The sequence below is a fragment of the Photinus pyralis genome, unplaced genomic scaffold, assembly GCF_008802855.1.
Source record: "Photinus pyralis isolate 1611_PpyrPB1 unplaced genomic scaffold, Ppyr1.3 Ppyr1.4_LG7, whole genome shotgun sequence".
Taxonomy (NCBI): Eukaryota; Metazoa; Arthropoda; class Insecta; order Coleoptera; family Lampyridae; genus Photinus; species Photinus pyralis.
The window spans coordinates 10,527,615-10,554,316 of record NW_022170738.1 but is presented as its reverse complement, the minus strand read 5'-3'; the positions used below and the strand labels follow the sequence as shown (position 1 = coordinate 10,554,316).

The following is a 26,702-nucleotide window of genomic DNA, read 5'->3' as shown; positions in this document are numbered from 1 at the left end:
AATGATTAGGTTTGCGTCCATAGGATTGATAGGATCGCATTAATTGAAAGGGAAACGAAGTGGAGTAAAGAAGCGCATTATTTATTGTATCGGCAAATTGACCTACTCGCGACGACTGTAAAAGGATTGTGATGGATGGAGGCAGGAATCTCGAATCTTTATTTACACTGTTTTAATCATTCCTGAATAGTTCATTCGGCGTGAAAACAGAGTTATAAATGCGACGTAAAGGGAGTGAGGACTGAAATCGATAAGCTGTCCGCGCTGCCCCGGGTTCAGAAGCCGATTTCAAGGACAAGGCCAACCGCGAGCACGGTGCGACGCAAGAGCCGAGCGCTCACATTCGCGCCAGCATTTGCTCGCATTACCTCACAGTCGCGTTCAGTGAAACATCCACATACGCAACGACGAATACTTACCCTTCTTCGGGGGTCGGTACTTTTAGTGCATGTGCCAGACAGACTAAAGGGCTCCAAGGGTGCAGCGCAAGCGCGCCATCCCTACACTTAACTGCATTTCAATTTCATTTCACTTTCATTCAACCCGCGAACGCATCACATACTGCATGGCAACCAATTTGACAGTTCTTTTATAAACATGAGACTTTGGGATTAACTTATTTTTGTACGAGTCGTTCAAAAGTGCAATATATCTAAAAAAAAAAGTGATAATGCAAACAACGACGCTGGTATTTAAAACGGAATTTTCCGACGTTAAGGAGTTTCGTGTTCCTAACACGACACCCCTTGTAACATCAACCTCGTTATCACCTGGTGCTTCGACGACCATGCGACCGCCCCCACCACCACCACCCCCAAAGCCAAAGACCGAAATCAAGGTCGAAAGAGTACACGAAGAACCGTCCAGCTCCATCCCAGATCTTGGTAAGTTGTTCTCATTTAATCGAATAGTAAATCACGTGATGTAAACAAATCCGAACTTATTTTTTCGTTCACGCTATTTTTATAATCCGTACTAATGGGAAACAGGTGCTTTATCTAATTCTACGAGCTATTTTACCAGTTTCAAGTTTGTCGCGTATTCACGAAGGAGTACGTGGAGAAATAAGGTGGATAACTGTTGGCAAGTCAAAATAAATAATCGGGCCTGACCTTCGCAATTAATTCTACATAAACCTCTTTAGTCCTTAACAGATAATTTTTATCTTACATAAAATGCCAACCTTTTTCAGGTACATATCTTCCGTCAAGGGTAGATAGGAAATATAATACTTGGCGCTGCAATACCGATCTCGATAATATATCCTGACATTTAATACCTTAAGTTGACTAAGTACGGTAACCGACACGCATTTTATTAATAATTCTATAATAACAGTTAAACCTGTTGGAGGAATTTTGAAATGAAACAGATTTTATACTTCCCGCAAATCATGCGTGTAGATTGCGTTGTCTACTCACTGTTGAGTACGATATTTATAAGCACCGCTTAACCCTGACCTATACTCCCTATGCGTAAAATTGCATAATAATATACCTACGAAGAGTGGACAGTAGGTACACTCGGATGATCGCGACAGGTGTGTCGATAAATTCGCCCTTTAATTCATAGATAACATTGAAAGTTGCAGCATTATCGACCGTGAAAAATATTTTCATTAAGGATAATTTCCTCTTTTTGTGAATAGGCGGCATACCTCGCATACACGTACTTGTCAATAAATGTAGACTAAAACCACAGTCCACAACCACACAAGGTCACCGTCTTGAAATTAACAATAACCCACAGGCTTTGCACGTAACAAGAGGGCAAAAACACCTTCGCTTCGCGAGCGATTAAAAAGGGCGAGGGTGAATTAAGTATTGAAATAGCTCGACAGCAGATGCTCGCCGGTTTTCTAAAAGAGGATTCCTCCCTTCTCATTTCGCACGCGTGCATATAATTTTTTTTTCGAAAGGCCCCGCATCGATTGTACTTTATGCACGCGGACCTTGAATCTTACCAGAGAAATTCGGGCGAGAGCACGAGCTAACCGCCCTCGCAAACCCGGGCCAAGGTTAACGGCACGCGTTCACCCCCCGATCCTATGGTAATAGCAGAAAGGTGAAATCATTCCTTCTTACTAAATCAACGAGATCTGTTTATTGTCGATCGGTTTTTCCCTTTACTTTAAAGGGCCTTTAAGTTGAGTCATCCGCCCCCTTTAATACGTGATTTCACCCTACACAGAAACCAATGCGTGTGTAATCTTGCTCGTTACGAACACCTCTTATGCTCTGTGAAGCTTACAGGTATCGAACTTTTATCTTTTACACTATCAAGTAATTAATAGAGTAAGTACAGAGATAGGTATAATGAAATAAAAGTTCAGGTAGAGACTATTGCAATAAAAATGGCGCGTTTTTGCTAGTTGGTAACTTTGTTCGCCCGTTTCAAAGACTAATTTTATTTTTACTAGAGATTTGTTATTGAAATTTGATAAAAGATACCTTATTATAATGAAATATCAACGTACCTATTACTTGTGTATAAAATTTTCCCATTCGGTCACCGCTCCGAGTAAATGTCGTGTGCGACTATTGTTGATCATGTCAATAAAGGGCAAAATTCGATCACTGATACTAAAATTGTTATTCCCGGTGTTCATCTAAATTTATTAACGAGCTCTTGATTTCTGTCCGTCCGTCTGTGTACATGATAACTCGCAACGGTTTCGAATTTTCAATTAAAATTAAAATTACAGCCACTTTTACATGGCACTTTTTTTCGGGTCATCAACATTACTTCATTTTATATCTTTGTTACACGACCATTTTTCCATTAGGGGCACTTTGTTCGCTTGCCCGTTCCCCAAAATTACTTTTTACTTTCATTCACTGCCGTCGAGATGTATAATATCTCCACGGCAGTGCTTCATCTGTCCAATCTTGGCCTGCTTTTCACTGAAGCAGCAGAACAGTCACTGTACATAGGTTTTATGTACCTACTTGATTTATACGAGGATTTAATTGTCATTTTATATTTATGAACCCGATGAGTCTTACCCAAGTAGTATAATACGACATCCATTTTCGATAATTGGATCCGTTTGATTTAAAACCCAGTAGATTATAACACACAAACTTTGATACTGTACATAGGTACTTACTTTTCGAAAATGTGATCATTTTGAAGTGTTTAGTAAATTATAAATAATATAAATGAAGTAGAGATTTTTTTACTGCCCTGTCTCGGAGGATTAACCTCCTTATTTTTGTACATTTTTATTTTTCTAGTTTGTCCCAACTAGTGTATTAAAATTTAAAGGGTTGGTAAACACCGGAAAATTTGGTTTTTTTCCCTTTTTTCTCAGGGTTAGGAATTGGCTTTTTTTTGGGAAAAAACTAGATGCGTCTATTCAGTAACATAACGGTATGTACTCGTGTTAGATGCAAAATGTGAGAGCATAATGTCTCTTTATTCTGCAGAATTGTTTCAGTAAAATGAACATTAGGAAGGATGGCCAGATATTAGTATAGGGAACTTCGATTACGTAACAAAAATTAAAAAATAGAAACGCCGTGTGAACTAATAAATTTGTACTATGGGGATTAAATTAATACAAGACTAATGAGTTCAGTAGCGTCCAGACGTCGAGGGCAAGTGTTGGCAGCGGATGAGTAGGGGATAGACAGAAGAGCAGGTCCCTGACCTCGTTAAGCTCCGCCCTTTACGCGGTGCGCGTGCATTCCTTCTGCATTTGCTACAACAGGGTGCGGTTTACCTCACCCCCTATGCGTCTAGCGCACTTGATCCCTTTTTATTTCACACCTTTAACGGATTTTCGTAAAAACTTTACAGTTTACACCTGTATCGGAATTAATCTAAATCTGCGGACAATGTATTCTTTGCGTTATATTTTTTCTACTCGAGGTAATTTTCCTTAAGTTAGAAGCGAGTAAATTGTGCTAAAAATACGATTACAAGTTTAAGGGCAAATTTCTGCTGTAGAAGAGTGCAGGGTGGTGAAAGTTGAGACCAGTGCAAGACGTCTGGATGCCTGCACTATTAGGGTGTTGTCATGGTGACTTCTGTTGGTTGAACCCTACATTGCATTCGCGTGCAATCGATATAAATGTGTAGGGGGTTGTTTTCATAAGGGGCGATCTTAAATTGGGGTGAAGAAAATGAGTCTTACGATTATTGTCTACCATATCGGTCATAAAGCCCGATCATTACTCTAAAAATGTTCATAATCTTGAATATGTTCATGTTATTTACACATTTTTTTCCCTGCGAATGTTAGTAGGTTACAGCAAAAGTTGATTTTGATTTGAACACGTGCATTGTTGGCATGGAAACATCCCGGGAATTTCTGGATGCACTACAAGTTCACGGACACGTATTCAAACGTTTACATCCATCTCCGTTATCTATGCATATTGTAGCAATTGAAATGACGCTTTTTTAATCTCAATCTTCCTGATTTAATAAAGGGCGACAAAACTTTCCAAAATCATAAAAGTCTCCCCAAGGTGATAGCCTTTCAAAGTAAATTGTCTATGTAACCGTAACGGATAAATAAGTTGGATGAAATGACTAAATGAGAGGAATTTACGTAGGTATTAAAATACCGAATAAGTTGCCCGTACAGTCATTAGCGGGAGGAAAAATTCTTACAGGGATCGCCATCTATCGCCGAAAATTGTAAGCAGAAAGCAGTCTGCGCGAATATATTATTTTGTTTTAATCGATAAAGCGCGCACTTGGCCTTCAAACATCCAGGAGGGTTGGCGCACGTGACAGCTGAGGGTTTTCACCCTGAGTTTCCCGGGCCTTCCGAGAACTTTCCTCAAAAGCAATTATTAGGCCAGTAACCCCCACGCGATAATAAAATTCTCCTACTCGAAATCATTATATTCGGTAAATTATTAGGAAAAAAATTCGTCATGCGAAAGTGTATACGTCATAGTTTTTACCTCAGAAGTTAGCAAGCAGTCCCAGTTTAAGTTAGTTGAACCGTTGCCGAAACTAGGCCGATGAAATCTACTTTATGTAAACAAGGATGGGATTATTGCATCGACATACGAAAGTGAGCGAGAGGCGAACGGTTAGGGAGATAAAAGTGACAGTGAAAAGAAATAATTTGTGTCAAATTAGAAACAAGTACCTTCGAATCATGCAAGCCGAGGGGTCGTCGACACCATTTCAATATTAAAACCAAATTGCTTTGATTTCTAAAGAGTAAGAGTTTTGTGAAATGGTAGACCGCCACTCGACACGCTTCTGAAACACTTTCATTTTTACAATGAAAAGTGAAAATAAATCTCACCGCACTAGAAGTTTATTATAAATTAATGCTAATGGGTTTACCGGTGAAATTGATTTCGCCATTAATGGAGCGTAACAATGCCAAAATGACCGAGATTATAGGGCGATCTTATCACTTTTCGCAAAGATTTTTGATGAAGATCCTAATAGCAAATGGTGCACAGTTCAGTGTTCGAAATGTATGTCAGCAGTTTGTTGTGTTATTTCATGTTACTTTTATTAAAAAAATGTTGCGACCTCAATTTTTGAGGTCAACCAGCTCCGGTCGTCGACCCGCCCATTACAATCAACCGTAATACCCTTTATCAAACGATAACGTTTTATCACTCTCAAGGTCTTGTGCTGGCAGTTATGTTAAGATTTGCTTTGTGGTTTGGTATAATGTTATGTACTCGTAACACATAAATCATTCTGCGTTCTCGGAAAGAACATTTCCAACCGCATCCTTTTTACTAGATACCTACATCCCAGGACCTGCTCAAAAGCCCTTGCGTCATTACTCGAATGTTAGGTTATCAACCTACAAAGATCTCGAAACTTATTTTAGACGGTCTTCAAATTTCTATTTGTATATCCTCGACTCTAATCGATAACTCATTTAGTGGATTATAAGGTTTATAGTCCAGGAAATAAATTCGTTGTGCCAAATTAATGAATTAGGATAAACTATACGTAATTTCCGTACACTATAAAGTACAATTGATTCGAATGCATTCGCTAACCCATTTACGCGCGCTACGTCCGTCATGTGTTTTAATAACAAATCTGTCATGTACATTTGAATTTGCTTAGTTAGCAACGCTCGGTTGTGTAAATAAGACCTTCAAAATTACTTAACCAATTTATACTATTTATTGCAAATAAAATTTTTTTTTTTCTAAATGGTAAGGTACAAAGACGCGGTTCTTTTCTTAGTTCAAACAAGGGCTCCGATTTTACAGTAACTTCCCCAACTGGTAAACAATGTATTAATGTCCCGAACCAATTGGTTTTTCTTTATTTGTCTTTTTGTTTAGGAAATAAATGGAAGATTCGAAATGTTTGTTTGAGAGCTACAACGTCCCGCAATCATATCCCAGTGGAGCGTTTAGGTTTTGGGATCCACTCTCTTCCCTACTTTGCAGAAAAAGTGTCAATGCGTTAATGACGTTTTTTACAGATAAGTTAACATGGGGACATTGAGTAATTTAAATATGAGATGGGGAGCAATTACTTATCAACAAAAAACCTTTTTCCCATGTTAATTCCCTGTGTTCGGTTTTGGAATATTCCACCCGGTATATGAAAATACCCATCATTACGTTCTATCCGAGGTTCTACTATTTGAGAAGTTGAGCGGGAAGGCTAAATTTACATAATCTTTCATTGATTCATTCAAAAAAGTAATGCGAACACAAAATTAACACTAACAGTATTTAAGTGGAATATCCCGAATTAATAGGTGGTTTTTATGAAATATTAATTTTTGATTGTATAGAGGCATTGTAAGTATACCTACGTCTAGGACTTTTGCATCTCTTTGTATATTTGGAAAAAAAAGTTTCGTCCTCTCTAGCTCTACTAACCCAGCATTAGCTTCTTTTTATCTGCGTATAACTTATTCTGTCCTTTCGAAAGTATTCGATGTCTCAGCAATGATACCCCTTAGAAAACTGCGTTTTTTATTTATGTAACACAGAGAAAAGTAGACGAAAAACTTCCTCGTCTATCTATAGCTATACGATACGCAAATGTTCCCCTTATTGTTTGTTAAAATAATTTCAATAAATTTTAAATTCTTATGGACGCCATATTGGATTTTTGTGTCACTTGATTTGATAGAGATAAAATTGCAAAACCATCGATGCCAAACACTTAGTAATTTTTCAATTTTTGCCTTTAAGTGAAGAATGCATTTCTTATAGCAATAATTCCATTCCATGGCTGATTGTGATTGAAACCAAATTCATTCGTTTATTGTCTCGCCTTATAGTCACCATCGACAAGGCCATGGAATTATTGTCACTTATAATTGCACAAGAGTTTGTATTTTACCGAGTAAATTTGAGTTGTTAAGGTAATGAAAATCTGTTGCCTAGCAATTAGACGAGAAAAACTGTCAACTAATAAAAATGCGACACCAAAGGTGGAGCATTTTTAGGTTGACAGTTTTTCGAGTTAAATTGCTAAAAGGAAACAGATTTGAGTTGCAACAACCCAAATTTACAAACCTCGAGTGTAATTCGGCAGGACAGTTTAACGAACAAGAAATTTACCAAACTAATCAATTATTGATAGACGTCTAACTAGTCATATGGGAAAGGATAATGCGATAATTGGTTCGAAAATGAATAAGTGAAAAAACCACTAGTGCATTTTGTCGCTGGAAACGTTGCAGGTAACTTTTGCCGCTGTCAAAGTGACAAATGCACTTGCGGCTTATGCGATTTTTTTATATAATTGTACAAGAGGTTTGTATTTTACCGAGTAAATTTGGGTTGTTAAGGAAATGAAAATCTGTTGCCTAGCAATTAGACGAGAAAAACTGTCAACTAATAAAAATGCGACACCGATCAAAAATGAGTTGCTGTCGAGTCGCCTTTGGAAGTTCAAGTGAAGTACGATTTCCCATGTAAGGAAAAATTCCAAAGGTGACTCGACAACAACTCATTTTTGATCGCATTGTACAAGGAGTATCTGTTATGTAACGAAATAAAAGCTTAAAATACACGTATCAATTTTAATTTTAATCGAGGTGTTAGACTCAGGTCGCGTGAATGGAATTACATACGTGATCAATTTGGTAGGTAATCGGTTCATAGGGAAAATACGCCAAATTTCCTGAAAATACTGAAAGCCTGCAGGTCGGTCGGTAGCGTCGACGTACATAATATAGCAATAAGGTAGCAGAGAGTGCGCTGACCGAAGGTGAATTAAGTTAGTGGGTCAGATTCAATAGCGCTTGCAGAACCACTCTCGCTCTTCAGTGTTGGCTGCGCGCGCGAGTCGCGGCGAAATAGGTATCTACTACCAGCAGTTACAAACAAACGCTGCTTGTTTAGTCTTCTCTTCGCGTGTCAAATTTCGATCATTAACGTAACAATTAAAAAATAAATTGAGAAGATCGTTCTCGCCGCAAACCTCATGATGTGTACGGCGTGTTTAATATCGTAATTGCATTGTGAGATTAGTGTTCCATTTGCATTTCCTCAACGATGACTGTTAACGATTATAAGGAAACTGCGTGTGCCACCGTTGGACAAGCTGAAGATATGGAAGTTGAAAATGATTCCGTTCTTCAAAAAGGACCCGCGCATCAGGATAACGAAAATCTTCTCGGTCAAGTACTTGCAGGTACCTATTAATAATATTTTTATTCGCTTTGGGGAATACGTGAAGGGGTGCAGTAGGTATCTCTACAAATTATATCCAACCGTAATTTTCACTTTTCAATGCTAAGACAATAAACTAGGACAATGAGTGCCTTTCGCGAGGCTAGTTCATTGCTCCTCGTCCTTCCTCTCAAGTTTGCTTCTTTGTTGAAATATAATTCCCTCTCACTTTTAATTCAACAAATAGCCCGAAGTTTAAAGATCCGTGTCAGCCAACATGGAATCTCTCCCCGAGGTACTAATAAAATAGGCAAAATGCTATTGGAACGAGTGGGATAGTAAACGAGGTCAAAGGGGTTCTGTATCGAGACTAGTTCGTTCACCTTTTTGCAGCAGCTATACCGTAAATCTGGGGCAAGATGAAATTAAATGGAAGAGGTTGAGTGCGAAAACAGCACATGTGCTACGTTTGCCCAATGAACGCCTCGCTTTCCCCACCAAAATACAAATCGACGAGGACGGGTTCAACGTTCTCGAGCTTTAAATGGGTTACCTGTCCCCCGCGTTCCTTGCGACATTTTCGATGCCCGCCGATTTCAAAATTATCAAACTGAGGCATTCTCCTAATTGTTTAATACTCAAAATGAGTCGACAAACGACAACAGCTTCATTTTGTGTTTATAACCTTCACCTAATAAGTTTTTATTTAGACGGGAGAACGTTCCTCCACCATTCTCATATTAAAATCGAAGTGATCCCCCGCTGAAGTTTTTAAGGTGACAATATTCGATGCGCTTGTCTTTTATACTGGATTCGTTACAATGACCTATCGCTGGGTAAAATTACCAAACAAAATTTATTTTTCAACTCCATTTAAAATTAATGATCGCGATACAAATAGCACAATCACTCGAAAGTTGACGTAAAAAAATCGAGCCAGCTCGATTTCTCATCTTGTGACGCCATAGGCTCGCACTATACTCGTTCATTTATTACGTAAGAAAGATAATTTAATGGTGTGCTCCTTTTTAAGCACAACAATAAAAGTAAAAGCTAACCACACGTATCATTTAGTACCATCAAGTATCGAGTGAAACTTCTTTAATTTTTTTTGTTTGGTACACTTTCTCTTGAAAGTAAAATAGCAGTTCTTTTTCGTCTCGGATAACTCGATAAAATTAAGATGTAAATCGCCAATAAAGTTACACGTAAATGTTTGATATTGGCAGGGTAGGTATCTGAAATTATAGTTTTACGGACGAGTGCCAATCATAATATCATAGGTACAATTAGAGCGAGATGACGCGTGAAAAGTCTATTCTGTCTGACCGTGGAAGAAGTGAAACAGGCATATAAGCTTACGATATTTTGTATGTCGACCTCAAAACCGAAAGGCAATGCCCTAGTCTCTTTAGAGGAACTTGTTGACCTCGATTTGAGCATTTGTGAGTCAAAATGGAATCGCCAAGAGACTACATTCGATGACCCCCAGAGTCGGTCAACGAACTAGTCTCGCAACGGGAGTCGAATGACCTGAATTTCTCTCTCTTCTCGAAGTTACTGAACGCTTTGAAGTTTAGAAAAATAACAGCGAACCCGAAATGAGGCTATCTCGCCTGTCCTACATATAGCGCAGTCAAGGTGAATGGCCGTTACGTGAACTATCTTCATCTTTGCACTCGGTCTTTTTTACGATTTCAATTTGGCTTTCCTAGCTGTAGTTCTTTTCCAATATATATTTCATTAATGAAGCTGAAAGTAAATTATCAGGTTTGTTCTTTTAATATAAATAAAAGTGAAAGCCGATGTGTGTTGTGTGTTGTGTGTGTGCGTGTGCTTCTCACCCAAGAAAGTGAATCTTTATTTTTTTACGTTAAACATCTTATTACCTAACGATCTTCAGTTTCCAAATAAAGCACGGAGCAACTTATTTCCCTCTCAACCAAGTATGTTCTGAAGCAAGTTCTCGACGACGAGATAAATATTTTTGAGTGGGGTTCATAATGAACAGCGTACTAAATATTCCATAAAAACGAAACAAAAAGCGCATTAAATGCAGCCCCTAAAATTAGTATTCGTTCCTCGTTCTATCTTTAAAAATAAAATGGCGCTTGAAATCGTGTGTGGGTTATTTGCAAACTTGGCGTTTGATTTCGATTGTTTTGGATAAAAATAAGATTATCTATATACAGGGTGGGATATCGATCTGGCAACAGGAAGCTTACGACTAGCCTATATAAAGACTGTGGGGTAAGGTACGCGGTAGGTTCTATCTGCAATATTGTAGAGAATTTGACGTACTTTGCATGTGTGTAAAGGAAAATGTGTGTTTCCATTTGTAAATATAGTAGAAAATTTCCAAGTTTGATATTTTATTACAATACAACCCTGAGTTTAATTCTAATCACATTATTTTAAACTGTAATGCGAAAGCTACATGCATGTAGAATACGTAAAAAAAGCACCAGCCGCCTTTGATAAATAGTTTTTGTGACCCAATCAAAACATAAGATCTTAGACCTCATGTTATGGCTTATTATGAGTTATGCCATTGAATAAAATGGTTATGCACTCATTTCGCACCTTATACACCTCGGCGCAAGCGCATCGGGATGTCCTTTTGCTGTTCGGACAATTATTGCATTAAATCTATAGGTACATCCTTATTTTGGTATATGATACATACCTACTGGGTGTCGACAAATCTATTAGACTAGCTATAATTTCCAGAGTATTAGATGTATCAAAATGAGATTTGGTACAGGTAAATGTTACGTGAAGAGGAGAGTTTTCTCATATTTTTCTCTTTCCGCTCACTCCCGGTTTCAACGAAAATTGTCCAGGTTTTGATTTTCTAAATGGAACACCCTGTATATTTTTACATTTTTGGATTTCAGAGACAATTCTAATTATAATGTGACCTTTTGAAAAGTTTTACGCCTACTTAATAACCATTTCCAGTGAAAGAGAAAAATATGTGAAAACTCTCAGATTCTTCACGTACCATTAATTACTTGTACCAAATCTTATTTTGATACACTTAATACTAATTATGGCTTGTCTAATAGATTCGTTGACACCCAGTATACAATTACTCTGTATAGCCATAGGTGTATAAATAGAATTCCTAATTCAGAGCAACAAAATTTACGTATCTGTATTAATTTTAAACATATGAAGTAATGACTAAGATAGTGAAATATCATTTTTTTTCCATGGATCTGTTGATTGTTTTCTTTTCAATCAATCACTTATGAAAACGTTATCACATGTTTCGCATTGCCACTAAGAGGGAGAGTCCTAATGTCCACGATATTTCATCAAGTATGATATATTTTGCAGCGCATTTCGGTAATAACAATAGCATTTTTGGATAAAGGATGAAGAGACCTTTCAAGCGATATATCACATTAAAAAAATTGGGGATTATATCGAAAAGGGGGTTGAAGGTAGAGAGATCACATTTTCACGGTGAAGAATGTGAAGTTGTTATTTAAATTTTACGTGTTTCGGGATTTTCTATAAATATGTACATTAACCAAAACAATGAATTTGTTCCATTTGGGTTTTCCACGGTGTATATTATGCTTTATGAATTGGACAAATTTCAAACGTTGATTGAAGTGCGTTTTTGCAATATAAAATTCGGATTGACGATTATCTCACATACGTAGTTGGTAAAATTATTATCATCACTGGTGGTGGATTGTATCGGTATCTAATTTTGTAGATTATGTTTTCGGTAACTATTTTCATCCCTGCGATGAGGATATCTTTGTAACCTTTTCATATGTAATACCTATGTAAAGCCGGAAATTTAAGAAGTGCGAGAGTTTCAACTTACTTATACGTGGTTTTTTATTATTGGGCCATGTACAGATATTCTACTCAACACACAGTCTTCCGTAGGAAACTAAAATTTATTGCAGGTTGCCTTTAATTTAATTAGAGGCAATTAATAAAAACAAATATCGTTTCGTTGGATTATCTAATTTGAACTTATAGTGACCTTTATTTTTTCCAAATGAATGACTTTTTTATGAATTACCTACAATAAGTTTTATAAGAGCTACTTGCAATTATTTACAATTGTTGAGCTCGAGCTTTAATCTTGAGCTGATTTAGAATGATTAGGAGTGGCCAGGAGGGGCTAAGTGTATTCAAATCATAAAATCCTTTTGTGTAATTCAATAATACTTACTACTGTGTGCTATCAAAAATGAGTTGCTGTCTAGTCACCTTTGGACCTCTTGTTTACATGGAAAATCGCATTTAACTTGAATTTCCAAAGGCGATTCGACAGTAACTCTTTTTTGATCGCCCGTTATTTCCTGTTAGAAAAGCTCCCAGTTATAGTTACCTATCACTGCAGCATTTTATTTTATGGCCGTTTGCACAGACAAATTTAAGCGGCGCTTAACTTAAGCGTTGCTTAAAATCCATGCCAACCATTGTCTCGATAATCGTTGTCATGGATTTTAAGCTAAGCTCCGCTTTAATTTGTCGGTGCAAACGGCCATTGGAGTCTTGATCTAAACGATGACTGTGTGCTCGTAAGATTGTCTAATTTCGAAGCCTACATCCTAAGTAAGTTTTCAATAATTGCATAGTTTTATTCGGCTTAGCAGAACCCGTTTACCCACCCTACGTAGTTTTCAGTTTGAAATCTCATCCAGTTGTTCCCCTGTCCGTAATTCGGCACTGAATATGCGCTTCTGAACGAAATTTTCTTGTGAAAATAAAAATGGTACCTAGTCAATTTTCCAGGATAAACCACTTCAAATTGTCTTGCGACACGATATAAACTACAACAACGATTAAATAACATTTGGTACAATACGATGTTTGGTCGAAAATCCATCGATATATGTTGTTAATGTTTTTAGCTAATCGTTATTTGGTTACAATCGCGTTCACAATCAATATAGGTTGTCGGGTACTAAGAAAATATTATCTTGCACGTGGTCATGGGGTTAAAATAAACGTTTCTTTACATCGTAAACTTGAGTAAGGAAATATGTACTCGATAGAAATAAATTTCCGGCGTTTAATTTTTCCTACATTTCTAGCATTTTTCACGAAAACTAAGGAACTGTCGTAAATAATAGACTGAAATTGCCCTCCTACGCAATCGAGTTCAACAACCGAAATAGGGGTGAAATTCCAAGTATCGCGGAGAGCTCGGTTGCTCGGTGGGTGAATCTGGAGCAGAGCGTAGGTGGCATACAATTTGCCCCGGCTTACAAAATCTAGGTAAGGCAAGAAGAGATTTTCCGACGTCCGCCTTGTACTTCTCGGTTATCGGAAAAAAAGAGCGAAAGACTGCAAGGTTTTAAAAAAGCTAATGGGGTGGTGAGAAGTTAGGTTGTTCACCTACCGTACCTCGAGGTCAAACAGATCTGGGTCACTTGCTTTGCATATAATAAAATTGTATTCGATATTTGATTACGCAATTGATGTGGCGTATTTATAGTTTCAGTTTTGTCGCGTTTCTCTCACACCGAGCTTTTGGTATTTCCCTTGGGGACTACGGGCAAGTGTAGGCGGCTTTTTCTTACAGGATTTTACGTCATTACGTCAAGCACGTTACTCGAATTAGTGGAACGTTCGGTACGGCCCTGGAGTTTGCGTAATGATGTAACTAATCGAGAGTGCGGCCCAGATCTTGCGGGTCGCCGACCGACAAAGCGGTCAAGACTCCCAACAATTCTCGGTCTTTTACAACATTCCTATCTTATCTTTTTTTATAATTTTATGTGCGCTGTTTGTTAGTACAATTATTTGCAATATACAAAAAACCGCAAATACGATTATGGCAATATAGGTCAGTCCACAATAAACGGCACGGAAAAACAAAAGGTAGAAGTCATAGTTTAAAACAAAAGAAAAAAAATTAAAGGTCGTCGATAGGCAAATCGCACGCACTTGCGGTTATGCTTTAAACGTTGACTACGCTCTCAAGGTCCTTAAAGCAATGCGCGCGTCCCACTTTTCTTCACCAATGGACCCATTCAATCTACAATTCTCAAATTCGTATCGAAAATTGTGGAAATTACGCACTCTTACTTTCGCGAAAAGTTAGCATTTTAATGAAAACGTTACTTCGAGCTTTATCGGTCAGGTTTAAAGGAAAACTAGATTGATTAAGAAAAACATGCTCTCGATATGTTTCAACATCGCGGTCGTTACCCCCATTAACAAACATACTGTTTTTTGTTGTATCTGATAATGTTTAGAAAGCTTAAAATCATGAGATAAAGTGCAGTATGAAGTAAATAAAAAAAATGATAGCAAAAATAAGCGGTTAGTTTTGGGTTGAACTTCGAAGAAGGCGACCGAACACGTGCATTGTGCGCTCAATTGATATCATTTAGTTTAATCTACAGGTGAAAAAGCGGCGTGTGCGCGCGTCGTGACGCCCACGTTCTGTTAACAACCCCGGACGCGGCCGCTGAACCCGTCAGTTTGGCACGTACTTTCAACCCTATTGGATATCATGTCATCGACTTACTGTGTATAAAATAATGAATCGATGTGAATTAGTGTATCACATGGAAAGTAATCCAGGTAATTAATAATGGTCGCGTTTTAATTGGTTTTTGTTTTTTTTTGGGGAACAAAATCCTAACGGCCCATATTAACGGGAAGCGATTGAAACTGACAAAACACGTGTACATTGACCCTGACAATATAGTTTATTTTTGCACAACAATATATTGCGTACGATCGCGACATCTATGTATTGAAATGTTAAACGAATTTACAGATTTCATGGAGAACGATGCGCGTATTTCACGTCTTGTTCATTCATAATTTAAAATAGTTTAGGGGCTGATCTCATTTTTAAGTTGTACACGGTGTTGTTGCCCTTGTTCGTCGGACGTTCTTAATTGTCCACGTGTAGATCACTAGCATATTATAATTATTGTATAGAAAAGGGAAAAACGGGTGACTGACCTACAAGGAGGGCGCTGGCCTGGCACTGCCACAATAATTTCTGCTGTTACGCGCGCGTGTTACGTAAGTGCGGCCCCTGTCGCAAGATCACCTATACCTACTACTTTATTTACTATATCAATCACTTGTGTCCTTTAGAAATTACTTCTTTTTCATAGCGTGTCATCGAAATTTGCTTTCTTTGACCTCAAAATTGTCAATTCACAACGTTTTTGTTCGTTTACTTTCGATATGTAAACAATATGGTGTAATAACCCTAATAGTAATGAAAATTGTGGTAACAATCCCCCGACCGGGAGGAATGATCTCCTGTGCAAATCTTAACGAGTTCATCCCAAAGAGTTCATCGTTCGCGAGGTCGTTGGTTGCATGGTGCACGCGAATGCGAACAATAACAACGATTGCAGATCTAGCCAGATCGCTACTGAGGTAAGGTAAAAGTAACGGTGTCCGAGTTCGACGCTCTTTTACTTGTAGGTATAGGCGCATGCCTGTTTAATTGAACTAAATTATAAATAAAGCAACTCGCCATTTGCATTTGGCGCCATCTATTTGAGAAAAAATTCATAATCGGTATACATATTCATGTAAAAACTAGACAGCAGCGAAAGGGTCACAAAAAAACAGGTGAAGTTTTTTTTATTTGAAGTTGATGAAGACGCTCTTCAAATTTCAGTATTTAAATCTGGGACAATAATAGTGATTTTTCTATTATGTACCTATACCTATTATAAAATATGTAGGTTGATTAACTCGAATGACCCTATCCTCTTCGCGGTTAACGAAACTAACTCGGATAAAATGTCGACTAGTAGTCTGGGTTGGCGAAAGTTTCAATAAGGAAACCACAAATAAAGTTTAGTGCGAAAAATCTTGCATAAATCAATGGTTGTTATCAATGAAACTTTATACCTATCGAATATTCGCCCGCTAGAAAAATGCGCGTTTAGACACAATTTCAAATTCCTTTGAATCTATACTTTTCTCTAAAGAATCACCCTTTAAGTCAGTCATGAACCTACTCAATTTTGACAACATTAGATACGGTAAATTATTATTGTTTTCTGTACCGATTGGGAGCAACATGTTTATTGACGATTGTGGATTTAGTTTCGTATAAACTATTTTCCATTTTTCAGTCTCAATTAGGTTTTGTATTTGTAACAGCTGACGATTGAATACCATCATAAAGTATCCATTAAATGCCGGATTCTTCCTGGGGACTAATTTACCCGGAGACAAGCGAATTTTGTAATAAAGATAGGTAGTAGAACTTTAAAATTGCATCGTTTGGGGGTGTAGGTTTCTTGAACGCGAATTTTTTTAACTAGTTCCTTGTAAGAATGGATTCCGACAGGTGCGATTTTTGTGACGAAATAGATACCTAAAGTTATACCACGACCCAAAATGTTGTGTACCGGTGGCTACAGGACAAGATAATGATACTGTATAGCCTCACGCATATTTTGGATGGTCTCGCTCTGTCATTTTCGGAATTGAAATACAATATTTATGGCAGTCTTGTAAAACCATTTGAAAGCAAGGCCGTAGTCAATGATCGGCACTTAACCGCCACGTACCCAAAGGCCTTTCGAAATAGCAACATCACTATCGTTACGGTAATTACGGGTCTTTGATCTCTTGAGTGTTAGTTTTCTAAAATTCTTAGAAGCGATAGCCTGAAACCGTACTCGATCGCAATTTTCCCAAATATTCTGAGTTTAATACATTCATGTCGGTCCTTTCACCTGTAGCACTGCCGATAACGCAAGCTCGGTCGATTACCTAAATAGTTGGATGCATTTTAGCTACGAATGTTAACAATTGTGGACAAAGAATTAAGGTTTACCGTGAAATCATTTACTTCCATCCACCATATCTAAAGTGACTAATTACGGTTTTACAGCGGTAGGCCAGTCACCTATTTCGTCTTCCTTCTTTTACCAAATACTAGAAATTTCTAAATCGTCGCAAAGTTCGATGGCCGGGCTTATGTCAATAACTCATTAACATTGATAATAGCGGAGGTCACGGAGAGGAGGAGGTGGTAGGTTCTTTCTTTAGTCGAAGAGCGTTACTCGTTGGATGAATGCATAGTAAACGCACTTATTATATTAACAAACGTAATCCGTTAGAAGTGTGTACACACCATCATTTTGTATGCGGTGCATATCGTCGTCGCACAGTCAACAACCTTTCCAAACCGGAAATGGAAATAATAATAGGAAAAAAAGTAAAATTTGCCACGGGCGGTTTCAATACCTACCATTAATGGGAAACAACATGTGGTGGCGCGTGCATCTCTCTGATTACAGCCCTTGTCCCTTGCGTAATTCAATGCTCGGAATAACTGTATAGAATGATTTTTTGCCACGCGCTGTCAGCTTTCATTTTCTTCCTGTAACCGAATATTTCGTCCTGTCACGGTGTTCTGGCCGGAAATCTTAAAATTCCGTATTAATTTTTAAATTGCGTAGGGAGAGCTGCAATAAAACACATTGTGTAATTGCACAATGTCTAACGGTGATTTTTTTTAAAACCGTAGGTCCGATCATAAACTAAATTTCCCGAAGAATGTACCTACGCATAGAATTGGTATTCTCTTTTCTCAAGTTCAATGTCAGTCAGTCGCATCTTTTTTCCTGGGTCGCCGACTGGCCATGGCCGTAGTAGCATTTCTTAATAATAGATTCACATGCAGCAAAAACTAACCCCTCTTACTGGTGACGCGCGAAATGTTCCGGTATAAACCGAGCGTGATGTGATGATACAGCAAAAGTTTGAGCGCGTTTCTGTACCACTGGGGTAAGTGACTTTATGTGACCTCAGATATATATATTGTATGTATTGGCGAATGTTCTCGAAAAATACCGAGTTGTTCGGTAGGTTACTGGCCCGAAGTGGCTTAAAAAATTTGTGTCGTCTTAGTTGAGCTTTGAAATTAAATAGCGATTACCGAATTAGGCTAGGGAAGTAACATCGGTCATTGTGAGCCGACTTTGTGTAAATGGTCATACACCTTTCAATTGTTTACATTTTCCTAGAGCTTCATAATAAATAAAGAAAGGGTCACGAACTTATTCCGTGTCGATCGATGTCAACACGATGATGAAGCAATTCACTAGATATTAATAGAACTGGTTCTCTATTTCAACATTTAAAGAAGAAGTTAACAGCCCAAACCAAATGAAACACACAAGTAGCGAAAGGGATTTTATTTACCTCAATTTCGATTAGTCGAGAGAGTGAGTGAGTGAGTGTGTGCGCAATCATTGCGGCCTTGGCCGCTACGCTGCACGCTTGTCTGTGTAATTCAGTCAAGGTTCGCGGACGTTGAACTTCCTTCCTCGACCGTGGAGTTGCCCCTCTACGTATTGCACGAGGTGGGGCTTGGTGCACGGAGACCAATCCTTAATTTCCACAAACAACCGGGATTGGCTTTACTTTGAGTATTGTAGTCAGTGACCTCCAACTTGAAAATCCGATGAACTCACAAGTTGGCAGCTTTTGATGCTAAAATATGAACCCAGACCCCCCACCCTTTACATAAGCTCTTGGCCGAGAATCGCGCGCTGCCCTTCAGGTAGTTGACGGTCTTATTTACTATACACTGAAGTCGTCGGTCCCAGTTGGTACCGGGACTTTCACTCTCGCTATTATAGTTAGTTCCTACGAAGCTAAAGTTGTTTGTGTCAGTGAAAGGTGTCTTATATTCTTCACGTGTCGTTTGCTTACGAGTGATGCAAACTTTTTACTTTTGTTGTTGTTAATGTGAATTTGTGTATTTGCGATGATTCTATCACCGGATAGCAGTGTACAGAATCTTGCCCAATTGCCAGAATCTACCACTCATTTCTGCGACATACCCGTCCACAAAGAACCGGCACTTAATTTAGGTAAACGTAAACATTGACTTTCTCTAGTATACCTACATACATATCGTTACATAATCAATATAGCAAAACGTCGAAGGAGAAAGTTTCCTTCCACTTTCTTTTCATAACGTGTGCGGTAATAATTTTTGGAGATTGCGTAAAAACTAATTTCTGTTTTTTCTTGCAGAATTTGACGGAACGACGGTGCTATGCCGGGTCTGCGGCGATAAGGCGTCCGGATTTCATTATGGTGTTCATTCCTGCGAAGGCTGCAAGGTAAGTTTTCGTTATACCCTTCAGTCAATTATTTGAAATTAATGGGCTCGTCGCAAGCGAAATCGAATCCCGCATCTCGCCCTTAGCCCACAAACTACCTGAGTTTATGGCGCAAAAAGTAGGTTGAAGGTCGGTTAACGTAATGTCAACGTCCGGTGCACGCGCTGTAAATGGCGTTGCGCGGGTGTCCTTTATGGAATAAAAATCTTGGCCAACTCGACTAAGCGATCGGCCTTCATAACCTTTCCAAAAAAAAACAAGATTCAAGGTTTTTATAAAAGTTCAAGTACAGTCTTTGTTCGGAGAAATACAACAGTCATGGGTTTCGCATCGTCAAAACCGCCCGCATTCGCACCTGCACGTCTCCCCTGACGTAAAGGTTTTGTTCGATAACAAAGAAGTATTGCAATCCTTTCCATTAAATTTTGGGGTCGGCAAAAAATTGCCTAGTGATTATTATTAAAATGGCAGATGGTAGAGGTAGAGGGTTGAGACTTGGAAAAATTACCTGACGCAATATACTTTCTGTTTACCTGCGCCTACGAAAAAAAATTAATGTCCGTGTTTTTGTTGTTGTACTTCACGCTCGTGGGTTTCCTCGCGAGATTAAAAAATTTCGTAGGGCAAATAATTTACCGGGCGAGTGCCATTGACCGCGCTCGGTGAACGACCGTTACTTTGCAGGCGCTAATGTCGTTCTTTCGGAATCCGGCAGTAGGTACTCATCTAACGGGTGTTGGCTACTCGTCTTTCTACGTAATGCACCTTCAATCAAATTGCACCATTCTAAAAAATTAGATCATAACGTTGACGGCAGATGGCGACGAAAAGTTATTATTAGGCGTAGTGCTTCCGTTTTTGTATTGATGTCGCTAGCTGCAAGGAAGCCTGGATGGACTTCGCGCAGTCCTTCAACTCCTAATGACCCACTTATATTTAGCGTTGCTCGCCGTTTTATTCCAGATCTTTTTTCCTTAATTGCGGGTACCCGATTCGTTATTTTTCGTAATTAGAAAGACATTGATTTGATCCGCATAGTAATCTGTAATACGAGGGATCTTAAATTACGGACGTTGAACCTATTTGCAAGGGTCCATGCGCACAGGACGTCACCGTTATCGTAACGATGCGAACCCCACCAAAGCGACCCAGATTTAGTACGTTCACCCAAAAGTATACTTCGCTCATCAAAAACAAAAGGGAAACATTTTTTTAAAATAAAGTCACTCCAGAAGAAATGTAAATGTTATCAACTCTTATGTGAAAAAATAAACCATCACAAAAATTCCCTACTTGCGTAATTCTTAATTGGGTACAAGAGTGCATTGACTTTGAGTTGTTGAGGTAGTACCGGGGTATTGTAATGACGTAAGTAGGATGGATGACGTACGTATTCGAGAAATTGGGTACAAAAAAAAGGTACATAGATAGATGTATTCTGGTAGTTCAATAAACTCGCGTGAATCATATACGTATTAGAATAGGAAAGTCATTGAACTTTGGGGGTATTTCCCGCGAGATTTTGAGAGCCGAGGCACTCCTCCTCAAAGACTGTAAGGTACCGTTCGTATTTGCATTGTCCATCGTTTCGAATTCGGGGAAGTTAAAGAGAGGAGTGTACTCTCACTTTCACGCAGTAAACTGGGCCCGTGAACAGGCATCTATGGGTTAACAACCGCGAACTAGGTCAGCAAGTTAACTGTGGCAAACTCGCAAGCCGCAAGCACTCAGTTTAATACTGGAAATTGTGATGTGAATACCATGCGCGTAAGACATCCGTCCGTAATTATTATTGTTCACTAAAGTTCTGTTGTGTAAAGGTGCTCGATTAATTTTTCAAAATGATGGCGGTGCTAACTCGCAACGAGTCCTTTAATGGGGATAACAGTTCGGGATGTGATAGTGACAATTGTATAACGTGCGATTGTTCTTCGCAGGGTTTCTTCAGGCGCAGCATTCAACAGAAAATTCAATACAGACCCTGCACCAAAAATCAACAATGCTCAATTCTTCGCATTAATCGGAATCGATGCCAGTACTGCAGACTGAAAAAGTGCATTGCAGTGGGAATGAGTCGAGATGGTAAGTAATTATTATTGTTATTTCGTTAGAGGTTAATGACACTAGTATATCATAACGGCCCGCTTACGAAAGTTCAATGAGGTGAATAACCCATTGACAATTTACTGGGTCAATTTAAGCTCGAGCGCGACATATTCGAAAGTTGTTCCCCGTTACCCAGCATCGCAATCGCAATACTTGCATAATGTCGGCGGCGCTTATAATCGGTGTTGAGGTCAGCCAGTGGAACTCCGGGATTTTAACCGTCGAAGTTGTGAAATTATAAAATTGGTGCTGTAACCTGGCGGCGTCGTCGCCTTGCACGGAAGGGTCATCGGAGCGCCGGCGTCGTGAACCCAAATCCCGGGCACGCGTGCTTGGGTCAACATCCTACGTAAAATCAACATAAATTCGGAAATCAATACCTACTACACCTCCACAACAAATAACTTGTAATTAAGCGCCGAATAGTTAGGCAGCACATAATACGTTTTCGAAAAAAAGTTTCCACCATAACACATTAGTATGTAATGTAGTAGTGATAAGATAGGATTAATTATTGGGAACCGACAGCCTTGGAGAACAACCCTTCGCGCGCGCGCTCAAGTTCAAGGGCGTAGGAGGGGAAGGTCTGGTGGGGAGCGCCGAGAGGGGATCGTGACCGTGGGCGCACGATGTGCTGCTCGTTCACGGCATCATTATACGTTAATACCGCCGTCGGGAATGCCAGCTTACGCGCTCCGTAGCCCGACAGTTCGTACACATGTGAAAGGTGAAAGTGTTATCTTAAGGTGTAATAATAACATGGGCGAAGAACTACCCATACTTAAAGGAATACTAAACGGTGTCGTCAACTATCACAATGCCCGTAGGTGTCTCAATTTTGTTCATTTATTTTTATTGTCGTGAAAAAAATCATCGCAAAATACTTTCTATTATATTTAATTCGGAACACTTTCAAACGTGTGAAAGCTGCTTCTCCCGCTATTGTTTAGATAAACTTTCTCCTTTTATTTTTTATCCCTTTGCGTGGACGAACGTATTTTTAATAACGGCCGGCAGATGTGTAGCAGCTGGCACGTGCCGTGCACCTGGTGGCCCTAAGGGCTGCCGACGTGCGTAAATATATCGCTAATAATTTTTTTTCCTTTGCAGCTGTGAGGTTCGGACGAGTACCAAAAAGAGAAAAGGCGCGGATCTTAGCGGCCATGCAGCAGAGTTCAAATTCGCGCTCGCTGGAGAAAGCCGTAGCCGCCGAACTGGAAGACGAGCAAAGGCTTTTATCGACAGTTGTGCGGGCACATCTCGATACTTGCGATTTCACAAGGGACAAGGTGGAGCCGATGTTGGCTCGTGCTCGAGAGCATCCCTCGTACACTGCGTGCCCTCCAACTTTGGTAAGTTTCCATTGTCTTAATAAAAAGAGAGTCAGTCAATGAACGGACTTTGTGTGAACCCCAAACAACAGATTTACGCACACCCAGACCGGGCGACCTTGCACGCAAAGAGCAAACGGAAACTTCCAAGGACTTTTATCATAGCGTCTTTGCCTATCAAGTTACATTGTGAAGGCTTCGCGATTTTGCTCTTTTGTTTCAAACATTCGTCATCAAACTAGGAAATGACCTACGACTACGCGCATACGATTTTGAACTTTCTGTTTTGCATTAGCAGTTTTGAGGAAAAAGCCTTCACATTCCTTTGGTAAACAAATCCTTGAATAGTGACCGTTGCTCAATCGTCTCGTTTCTCCCTATAATGTGTGTATTGTTTTTGTTACAGGCGTGCCCATTAAATCCAAACCCTCAACCGCTAACCGGCCAACAAGAACTTTTGCAAGATTTTTCGAAACGCTTTTCTCCCGCCATTCGGGGGGTTGTCGAATTCGCCAAGCGTATCCCAGGATTCTCCCTCCTCAGTCAAGACGATCAGGTTACTCTTCTGAAAGCGGGAGTTTTCGAAGTTCTTCTCGTACGTCTCGCGTGCATGTTTGACTCGCAAACGTCGAGTATGATTTGCTTAAATGGACAAGTGTTAAAACGGGAATCGATACACAATAGTTCTAACGCGAGGTTCCTTATGGACTCTATGTTTGATTTCGCGGATCGCATGAATTCGCTACGTTTGTCTGATGCCGAAATCGGTTTGTTTTGTTCGGTAGTGGTAATCGCGGCCGATCGTCCCGGTCTACGTAACACTGAACTGATCGAAAAAATGCATAATAAGTTAAAGGCGGCGTTGCAAATATTAGTTAAACAAAACCATCCCGGTCAGTCGGATGTTCTACACGAATTGATGAAGAAAGTACCAGATCTCCGCACCCTAAATACGCTGCATTCGGAAAAATTGTTGGCGTTTAAAATGACCGAACAACAACAACTGATGCAGCAGCAACAGCAAATGTGGACATCGGAAGAAGAAAGTAACAGCAAAAGTCCGGCCGCATCGTCGTGGTCATCGTCTTCTGACGTTGCCATGGAAGATGCCAAAAGTCCGTTGGGGTCCGTTTCCAGTACGGAATCGATGTGCTCGGGAGAGGTCGCATCAATGAACGACTATCACCATCCCGCGCCCCCGCACCACGTGAGTCCCAATGCTTCGAGCGCCCCCCTTTTGGCCGCAACGTTAGCGGGAGGCTTGTGCCCACAGAGGCATAGGGCAAATTCTGGTTCGACTTCTTCCGGAGACGACGAATTAACTGCAACTTCACATTTGATACATAATGGACTAACGATTACGCCAGTCTCTAGGCCGCAACCTCGCTTTAGGAAATTGGATTCGCCTAGCGATTCGGGCATCGAATCTGGCACGGAAAAGGTGGACAAAGCGAGCGCGCCCACGTCCGTGTGTTCGAGTCCTCGGTCGTCCATAGAAGATCATCACATTGTCGACGACATGCCCGTTCTCAAACGAGTGCTACAAGCACCACCCTTATATGACACAAACTCGTTAATGGACGAAGCGTATAAACCCCATAAGAAGTTCAGGGCGTTACGGAATAAAGATTCCGCGGAAGCGGAACCCGTAACGACTGTATCGCCTCAACCCCAACACAATCAAATACATTCTTCTTTATCCAGTACGCATTCTACTCTCGCAAAATCGTTAATGGAAGGCCCACGTATGACGGCAGAACAAATGAAACGCACCGACATAATTCACAATTACATAATGAGAGGCGACACAGTTACCACCGCTCCTCAGTCGTCATCTTCGCCGTCGTCCTGTCCCTTCAGCAAAAGTGGATCTCTATTACAGCCCGCTTGGGCGACTAGCGTCATAACGACAACGTCAAGGCAACCCTTCCTCCGCACCAGTACTCCACCTCCTCAACAAGATTACACGAGGGTATATTACCATCCACAGTCGCCGCATTCGACATCACCTGCGCCACCTCCGATCTCTACGACACCAAAAATAGTAGAGCTGCAGGTGGACATCGCGGATTCACAACAACCGCTAAACTTATCAAAAAAATCACCGTCCCCGTCGCCGCGGCCATTAAAAATAGTGACACTTGAAGTGTGAAGTTAGTACAAAGTGTAGTCCTAGTGTGGGGTTTTTTTTTAGACTGGAATGAAAGCGGCCCCTTCCAAACTGTAACCTGATGGTGCCACTTTAATCGTATTATAAACCAAATAATTTATTACATACTGAAAATCTATGTTTATGCGTGAAAAACCTATGTTTTAATGTCGTAGTTTGTAGTTGCGTTAGCGTAAATATATATTGTAAGTCGCGATTTTTTCCCATGTTCTCTCGTCTTACTTCCGCCATTACCAGCGGCGGCGGCGTCGTGTTCTTGTAAATAGCGGACCAACCCTTATAGCACTCGCCGCTTCCGCGCTTAGTTAAGGTTTTTCAACAATCATTAATTTAAATGGTTCCGTAATTGTAAAATAATGATGAAATTGGCATCATGCACCAATCCTATTGTAGATTTACGATTATAAATTAATATATATGTGATAAAATTTATTTGTAGAACAGTTTGTGTATAAATTTACGTTATATCTATCTCAGTTTGTAAAGAGATTCGTTATCATCTTCATTGTGCATGTTGGATCATCACCATTATTATCATTGTAGATAGTGAGTTGAGGTTGGGACAATGAGACTGAAGAGAGTATGCTAACTTACTCGTAATACGCAGCCAGTATCAACTTTTGGAGGTACAAACTAAAGAAAGTGCAACAGAGCGTGCTCTCTATTCAAAAGTTTCCTCACCTCGTCATCTCGGACGTGAAAGTTCTGTCGTCCCTCTGACGCTCTTGAAAATTTGTTCTCACTTAGTTAGTACCTAGAAAGTAACGCACGATCGATGTTCGATAATTAAATCTGAGTGCATCTATCGAGCGCAAAACAATCCATAGTAAAAATTTTGTAAAATTTGGAGTATGTTGAGGTTGTCAGAATAAATCATGTCTTGTAAAATTAAATCGTTTATTCTTTATCGCGAACCTTTGAACTTGTGTAAGCGGCCTTGGCGAAAAAAAGCGAATAACAAAATCAAGGTCGTCTTGTTTTAATGGACAGTTAGGAATAAACAGTCGAATGTTGCCTAGATCAGATAGGTCAAATCCAAGGTTTGCACTATTCAAGGTTTTTTTTATGGCCTGCATGTGCTTCGAAAAATTTGACCGCAGTGAATCACATTACATCCTCCGTTGTTGATTACTTTAAAGTATACGTAAATCGCAAAAACTTGCCCTTGAATAATAAAAATATTTGTGTAAAGCGGCATTACGTTTATAAAACGAAATTGTGGCATTGAAATATATTTACACATGATGATAGTCATTCTTATCTGAAAATATCTGGTTTATAACGGCGTATTCCGAAAATTCACTTCTCTAATAATTAGAAAAAGTGCGAATCGTATTTTACAGTGTCGAATGTTCTGTAGAAATTAACGGCTATTTAAATAGATTAGCAAATGACAGTATGGTAA

General features: G+C 39.5%; 1 protein-coding gene across 5 annotated transcripts; it reads left to right on the top strand.

Annotated features, from left to right (window-relative positions):
• The first annotated feature begins 446 nt into the window (after positions 1-446).
• LOC116175865 (ecdysone-inducible protein E75) lies at positions 447-26,190 on the top strand. 5 transcript variants are annotated; one of them, XM_031494211.1, is made up of 5 exons: positions 447-884; positions 19,602-19,690; positions 21,628-21,772; positions 22,907-23,148; positions 23,534-26,190. In XM_031494211.1, the coding sequence occupies exons 1-5, from the start codon at positions 671-673 to the stop codon at positions 25,277-25,279; spliced, it is 2,436 nt and encodes an 811-aa protein (XP_031350071.1). In that variant the 5' UTR covers positions 447-670; the 3' UTR covers positions 25,280-26,190. The 5 variants fall into 5 exon arrangements, with proteins under 5 accessions (XP_031350071.1, XP_031350072.1, XP_031350074.1 ...); XM_031494212.1 differs by lacking the exon at positions 447-884 and adding an exon at positions 8,451-8,604; XM_031494214.1 differs by lacking the exon at positions 447-884 and adding an exon at positions 15,092-15,149.
• Positions 26,191-26,702: the final 512 nt, after the last annotated feature.

What these genes read in the sequence shown, in the direction of transcription:
- LOC116175865 (XM_031494211.1), top strand. Translation starts at nt 671, where the DNA reads ATGCAAACAACGACGCTGGTATTTAAAACGGAATTTTCCGACGTTAAG. An exon ending in CAGCTCCATCCCAGATCTTG is followed by an intron (nt 885 to 19,601) that starts GTAAGTTGTTCT and finishes TTTTTCTTGCAG; the next exon opens with AATTTGACGGAACGACGGTG. An exon ending in ATTCCTGCGAAGGCTGCAAG is followed by an intron (nt 19,691 to 21,627) that starts GTAAGTTTTCGT and finishes TGTTCTTCGCAG; the next exon opens with GGTTTCTTCAGGCGCAGCAT.